Source organism: Psammomys obesus, unplaced genomic scaffold (assembly GCF_907164565.1).
Source record: "Psammomys obesus unplaced genomic scaffold, mPsaObe1.curated_primary_1811, whole genome shotgun sequence".
NCBI lineage: Eukaryota > Metazoa > Chordata > Mammalia > Rodentia > Muridae > Psammomys > Psammomys obesus.
The window spans coordinates 26,130,625-26,138,534 of record NW_026596069.1 but is presented as its reverse complement, the minus strand read 5'-3'; the positions used below and the strand labels follow the sequence as shown (position 1 = coordinate 26,138,534).

General features: G+C 41.3%; 1 protein-coding gene across 4 annotated transcripts in view; it reads right to left on the bottom strand.

Annotated features, from left to right (window-relative positions):
• Window positions 1-7,910, bottom strand: part of Ash1l (ASH1 like histone lysine methyltransferase) — a 118,202-nt gene that overhangs the window by 26,841 nt on the left and 83,451 nt on the right. For all 4 annotated transcript variants that reach the window (XM_055625649.1, XM_055625650.1, XM_055625648.1 and 1 more), the window contains 2 exons: window positions 5,504-5,710; window positions 4,996-5,142 (listed from right to left, as the gene is read on the bottom strand). In XM_055625649.1, the coding sequence (XP_055481624.1) occupies window positions 4,996-5,142; window positions 5,504-5,710 (354 nt within the window). The remainder of the gene's footprint in view (window positions 1-4,995; window positions 5,143-5,503; window positions 5,711-7,910) is intronic.

Below are 7,910 nucleotides of genomic sequence, written 5' to 3'. Positions count from 1 at the left end.
GTAGCTATAGCTGGTCTCAAACTCAGAGGTGGGATGGGTGGGGCAGGGTTTCTGTACATGGTCCTCAATGTTCCGGAACTTACTACATAGATCCACTTGCTTCTACCTGATTAAAAGTGCCTGACACTACATCCAGCAGTTTTTTGTTTTGTTTTGGGAGGAAGTTTCCCTATGTAGTTCCCAGGCTGGCCTGCAATTTGCTATCCTGCCTTAACTTCCTAAGTGCTCAGATTAAAAATGTGTGCCACCACACTTGCCCTTTAAAAATTTTATTGATCAGCTGTGCAGAGTGGCACATGCCTGTAATCCTAGCACTTGGGGAGGCAGAGGCAAATGGATAAATGAGTTTGAAGCCAGCCTGGTCTACAAATAAGTCCAGAACAGCAAGTCCAGAACTCTGTGTAGCAAAGGCTACACAGAGTTGGAGTTACGGAAGTTGTGAGCTGCATTGTATGGGTACTAAGAACTGATTTCAAGTCCTCTGCAAAGAATCAGACCTACTCTTAACCACTGAATTATCTCTCCAGCCCCTATTATCATTTTTTTCCCCTTTGGTTTTTCAAGACAGGGTTTCTCTGTGTAGCCATGGCTATCCTGGACTCTCCTGGCCTAGAAATCACAGAGCTCCACCTGCCTCTTCTGGGATTAAAGATATGTCCCACCACTGCTTGGCCCTGACAAGTATGGACTAATAAGTGAGTTTACTTTATACAGAGGCCACACTACTCTTTTATCATTCCAATCTTAGTATGTGTGCTGTTGAACGGCACAGTATTGGTTTTTAAACTGTATTTTATGTGTGTGTGTGTTCGTACCCTACAGTGTGTGTGGACAAAGGTCAGAGGACAACTTTCAGGAGCTGGCTCTCCCGTTCACATGGAGGAGAAACCAAACTCAGGTGTTTGGCTTGATGGCAAATACCTTTTCCCACTGAGCCATCTCACTATATATATATATATATACACACACACATCTGTGTAAGAGCATACTGGGGTCCACTACTTGTGGGTCCCTGTTCTTTCCTCCCCCCCCCTCCTAGAATGTATAGTTTCTCACTGACTGGCTAGACAGGCTGGCCAACAAGCTTCTGGGTCCAACCTGCCTCCATTTCCCTGCTGCTAGGGTTATAAACCATGAACAGATTTTGATATGGGTGCTGGGGATGTGGCAACATGTCCTCATGCCTGAGGACTATATACTCTAGCCTCAAAATTATGAATTTCCTGTCTCTACCTCCAGAGTAGTAGAGTAATAGGTATGAAAATTGACACCCAGTCCTGAATATGACCTGTCTGTTCATAAACTTATGTTTGGTGAATTTTACCCTGAAGGTTTTTCTTTAAATTTCTTTTTAGGTATATTAGTGTTTATTGTTTTTTTTAGCAGTAAGATTTTTATTTTTTATTTTTCCAGTACTTTAAGTGTATGAGTGTTTTGCCTACATGTATATATGTGCACCATATGGGTGCCTAGTGCTCACTGAGATGAGAAAAATGTGTTGGATTCTCTGGGACTAGAGTTATAGACCATTGTGAGCTGTTACCTGCATGCTGGGAATTGAACCAGGGTCCTCTGGAAGAACAGCCAGGGCTTGTAACAACTGCTAATTCAACTTTCTAGCCCTTAGACACTAGTCTTTAATGAAGTTATTATAAATAGTATTGTATTTCACTTTTGTTTTTTCATTTTTGAGACTGAGTCTCAAAGTTATCATAAATAGTATTGTATTTCACTTTGATTTTTTTCTTTTTTGAGACTGGGTTTTACTCTGTAGCCATGGCTAGTGTACAATTCTTTATGTAGCTCAGGATGGCTTCAAACAGACCTCTTGCCTCTGCTTCTCAAATGCTAGAATTAAAGGTGTGTGCAACCTGTACTCAGCTGTGTATCATTTGTTTCTAATGAGAGTGCGAACTTCTTTTGAGACAGGGTCCCATGTAGCTCTGGGTGCCCTCAGGAGTAGAGGATGTCTTTTGTCTCTACATCCTGAGGACTGAATTGTAGGATTGTACTACAATGTCTGTCTTGTGAGTTGCCCAAGGCTTTGTGCATTGTTGGCAAGGACTACAATGACTGAGCTATGTATCAGGCATTGTTTACTTCTAACCTACTGTGTTGGTATGCTCTAAGGCAGTGCTTTCCTAAGAATCCCAGGTGTGCCTCCATGCAAACTGCTAAGCTCACAGGTCTGTTAATTCTGTTTTATTTCTTCCTTTTCTCACTGCATCATTTAGTTAGAGACTTCAGTACAACAGGGAATTAAAGTTGTGGACAATGGCTAGCTTTAAAATTTTTATTTATCACTTTTTATTACACTTACTTAATGTGAGTCTGTGTGGGGGAGGAGCACGTGACGAGCTGAGAGGACAACTTCAGGGTACTAGGGATTGAATACAAGTCTTAAAGCTAGGCATCAAGTGCCATTACCCAATAAACCATTTCACCATGATGACAGCCCTAGATTTTAGGATTAGTCCCCTCAGCCCCCCTTTTGAGATATGGTCTCCTATATCCAGTATGGTATGAAATTATACACTGGAGGATCAGAAGCTCAAGGTCTGAATGGCAAGATTGCTCAGTGGGTAGAGGTAACTGCTATCAAGCCTCCTGACTTGAATTTAGTCCCTACAACTCATAGGGTGGAGAGAACTAATGTCTACAAAATTGTGCCACTCTGACACCCACATGTGCTCTGTGTCATCAGTATCCATGTATGTACATGAGTAACAAATAATTACATGCATAAATGTAATAAAAGCATATCATCATCAGTGGCTAAATGGAAAGGCTAAGGCCAACCTGGGCTACAGAGAATCCTATCTGAAAAACAAACAAACAAACAAACAAACAAACAAAATAAAACAAACGAAAAACCCACAAACAAAATAAAAAGTATGTCTAAGTGTTATTAGTGAATACATGATTTTGATTCTAGACTCAGTTTCTTGGGGTATACATTTAGAGTTTCTAGGGTTTTTTTTGGGGGGGGGCACTTTTTGAGACAGGGTTTCTCTGTGTAGCCTTGGCCATCCTGGAACTCACTCTGTAGACCAGGCTGGCCTTCAACTCAGATATCTACCTGCCTCTGCCTCTCGAGTGCTGGGATTAAAGGTGTGGGCAACCACTGCCCAGCTTAAGTTATGTCATTTTTAGGAAATGTGTTTTTTGAAATAATTCACCCTTTTCCTCTATAAATTAATAGGAGGCTGGGCATGGTGGCCCATGCCTTTAATCCCAGCACTTGGGAAGCAGAGGTAGGTGAATCTCTGTGAATCTGATGTCTATAGAGCAAGTTCCAGTACAGCCAAGGCTACAGAGAAACCCTATCTCAAAAAAACAAAACAAAACAAAAAACAAACAAACAAAACCTTAGGAAAACAGATTAAAAAAACAAAACAAAACTGACTTTATAGCTGGTTGGTGCTGGCATATGCCTTTAATCCCAGCACTTGGGAGGCAGAAGCAGGCAGATTTCTATGAGTCCCAGGCCAGCCTGGTCAACAGAGTGAGCCCAGGACAGCTCTGGGCTATGCAGAGAAACCTAAAATCAAAACAAAAAACAAACAAAAAGAAATTGTTGCCTTCTCTGTTCTCCCAGTGCCGTGTAACAGACTTCCATAGAAACTAGATCAAGATTTACTTTGGAAGATGGGGAGACTGACTGTGGGAGGAGAAGGTAAGCTGTGTGTTGTGACTCGTATTTGCAATCCTTGGTAGGCAGAGGCAGAATTGGTTTACATCTGAGAACAGCACGGTCTGTCTATACGTGAGTTCCAGGACAGATAAAACTACAATGGAGATCCTGTTTTTGTTTATTTGTTTTGAGATAAAGGAAGGCCTACTCTGTAGCTCTGGCTGGCCTGGCTCTCACTCTGAGACCATGCTGGTTAAGGCTGTTTGCCTCTGCTTGGGGAAAGCATGCACCTCCATGATCTGCTTTATTTTCAGTTTGCACAGCTAGGCAGGAAGTTCAGGTCTGTGCTTGCTAGGCAAGTGCTCCAGCATGGCATTCCGTCCTGGTCTCTCGTTTACTGTGTCTCACTTTCACAGGGGTGTGGATGAATATATTGGTAAAAATTAATACATACTGAAAACCTACGTATTTGTGTGTGAATTACAAGTTAATAAAATTCATGAAAAAATGAAACTGTTCATAACCATCTTCATATTATTCCTTCTTATTGCATATATATGTGCACATGCCACAGTGTGTGGAGGTCAGAGGACAACTGTGGGACGTGGATCTCCTTTCTCACCATTTGCATTCTGGGAATTGAATTTAGCTTGTTAGGAAAGGTGAGAAGAATCAGATCCCCTGGAGCTGGAGACAGTTGTGAGCCACCCATGTGAATGCTGAAAACCAAACTCAGGTCCTCTGTAAGAGTAGTACACACTCTAAACCACCCAGCACCATGCACTGGCTTTCTGAAAATGGGACTGCAGGCACATCCCATGTTTCTTTTTACTATTAAAAATTAGGTATGTACACATGTATGTATATGTAAATGCCTGTGAGGCCAGAGGTGTTGCATCTCCCTAGAGCTGGGATTACAGGTGCTAGTAATCAAACTTAGTTCTTTGGAAGGGAAGTATGTGCTCTTAACTATTAACCATCTTTCCAGCCCTTCACTGATTCTTTGATAAAATTCTTTTCCTTCTCAATTAGATTTGACCATTTAAGAGAAAAAAATCTCACCTTTCACATTCTGTCTCCTCTGACAAATGGACAAGTAGTAAGTCTGGCATGTACAGAACGACACACAGTATAGCAGTCACCTAGTGCCCAGTATCAGTAAGCACTAACATCAGCATTACCACAGCTGCCGCACTGTTCTGCTAAGAGGAGTGATGACAAGCTAAATGTGCAGCAAGGACTTGGTGTAATGGAACTTCCCAAGATGCTCTGTGTGACTCTGACAGTGGGAAGAGCAGTATCTGGTACCTTAGTACCTTTACATCTATACACATCTTTTGATTCACCTCATGCTTTCTTACCATTTCTGCATTTCACAATTTGGGTCACAGCTGTGGTTGATGAATCTGGCCTCATTTCCCATGCGATAACTGTCAATCACCATTCCACTATCCAGGTTTAAACAGTAGTGGTCACTGTGATTATGATACTGTTCAATCATCCTGTTCCTAAAGAAGATAGAAATAATCAAAAGCCAATTACTGATTAAATTGGAAGGCAGCTACTTTCACCATCAATGCCAAATGACTAATTAGTGATTAAAAGACTACAGTTCAGCTGGGTGCAGTGGTGGTGTACACCTGTAATCCCAGCGCTCAGGAAAGCAAAGGCAGGCAGATCTCTATGAGTTCAAGGACAGCCTGGTCTACAAAGCAAGTCCAGGACAGCCAAGGCTACACAGAGAAACCCTGTATAATGATGAAGAAGAAACAAGAAACAAGAAGAAAGAAGAAGAGAGCGAGAATGAGAGAGAATAAAGTTCACATTTTTAATTCTCTATCCTCACCTTGCAGATTCATCATTATTTACCTGAATTCTTGTTCGCTGACAACTTCCCCTAGGTATTCAATGATGAACTGGCCAGCTTTTAGGGGTTCTTTGGTTCTGATTCCCCAACCTTTCTCCTCAGCTCGAAATCGTTCCAGACACTGCACCCATTCATGCCTCTGTATCCTCTGGTTACAGCACTGCTCACCACAGGGGCAAGTGTTAGGGGAACACTCAGCAAAGATCATTCTAGAAAGTAATAATTGTAGTCAATTCACATAATACCTTTTATTGTATCCATTTTGTTTTGTTTTTCAAGACAGGGTTTCTCTGTGTAGCCTTGGCTGTCTTGGACTCAGTCTATAGACTAAGCTGGCCTTGAACTCACGAGATCCGCCTGCCTCTGCCTCCCAAGCGCTGGGATAAAAGGCATCCACCACCATCACCTGGCTGCTACTGTATCTATTTTATATCTTCAAATTATTTTAAAATTTAATCCATGAAGCCAGGCTTGGTGGGCATGCCTATAAGCAGAGAACTTGGGGAGGCAGAGGCAGACAGATCTCTGAGAGTTTGAGGCCAGCATGGTCTACATGTGAGTCCAGGACAGCAAAGGCTACACAGAGAAACCCTGTGTTGAAAAAAAAAATTATTTCATGAAACAATTTCAACAAGAGTAGCTGAATATCCGAAATAAAATAATTTAATTCAAGAGTTAACGTTCCTAGTTTTAGTTAGATCACAGACAATGCTTTACTGCCATATAAAACTTGCAGTCCTCTTTTTCTTCTGAAAAGATTGGGTGCCTTTAGAGTGATATGGCTATAGACACTCTAGTCTTCCTGTTGCTGTTCCCCACCCCCCCTTTGGTTTTCCAAGAAAGGATTTCTCTGTGTAGCCTTGGTTGTACTGGAACTCTCTCTGTAGACCTGGCTGGCCTTGAACTCAGAAATCTGCATGCATCTGTCTCCCCAGTGCTAAGGAGTAAAGGCATGCACCACTACCACCACCTGGAGCTCTCTCTCTCTTTTGGTTTATTTTTCAAGACAGGGTTTCTCTGTGTAGCTCTAGCTATCCTGGAACTCACTCGGTAGAACAGGCTGCCCTCGAACTCAAGAGATCAGTTTGCTTCTGCCTCCTGAGTGCTGCTGGGATTACAGGCATGTGTCACCATGCCTGTAAAATGAATTTGCCTACATATTTAATGTGCAAAGCCTTTACTCATACTTCAGAATTACATTAAGTTCCTGCTTCACTAGGCAACCTTCTGTTCTTATTCTGTGTTGTAGCAAAGATTTCAAGCTGTAAATTCTATTTCCTAATTTTTGGGAGTATGGTGGACTGGGTATTAAAAGATGGTGCAGAGTGGCAGGAGTCTCACACTTGGTAGCCCAGGCTGGCTATGAATGAGATCTTCCTGTTTCTCCCCTCTGTCAAAATTATAGACACATGTCACAACACCCTTACAAAATTTCTGCTTTCCAATTTTACTTTTTGAGACAGGATCTCTTATTGAAACCAAAGAGCTAGATTGGCTAGATTTGGCTAGCCAATAATCTCTGGGAATCTGACCTGATCCTCCCTCCCTGCTAGGATTACAGACACAAGGCATGGGCATTTATGTGGCATGGTGGTTTGAGTAGGTTTAGCCCTCAAAGACCCATGTGTTTGAATGCCTAGCCCATAGGGAATGGCACTTTTAGGAACTATGGCCTTATTAGAGTAGGTGTGGCTTTGTTGGAGGAAGTGTGTCACTCTGTGGACGGACTTTGAGGTCTTACATACATATATATACACATATATATATACACACATATATATATGCTGGCCTCAAACTCACACACACACACACACACACATATATATACATACACACACATATATATATATGTATATATATACACGTATATATAATGTAGTTGGAGCTTGAGCATGAATATATATATAATATATATTTTTATATATATTAAGTATATATTTATATATATTAAATATATATATATTAATATATATTCATGCTCAAGCTCCAACTACATTGGGCAAGTGTGGAAGACATTTCCTTTCTGCTGCCTGCAAATCAAGATGTAGAACTCTCAGCTCCTCCTCTAATACCATGTCTGCCTGGATGCTGACATGTTTCCTGCCATGATGATAATGGACTAAATCTCTGAAACTATAAGCCAGCCCCAATTAAATATCTGCCTTTATAAGAGCTGCTTTGATCATTGTGTCTCCTCACAGCAATGAAACCTAAGACACGCGGGTACTGTTTTATATTATTTTTGTTAGCACAGGTATTTTTACTTTCACATTATGCTAGCCTATATATATTCAGTCCTAAAAGACCTACTTAACAACCAGAGAAAACAAAAACCTAAGATACAATAATGGCAAATGAATGCCATATTAGACTGCTCACCAAAAATAAATCTATATTACAGATGACAAG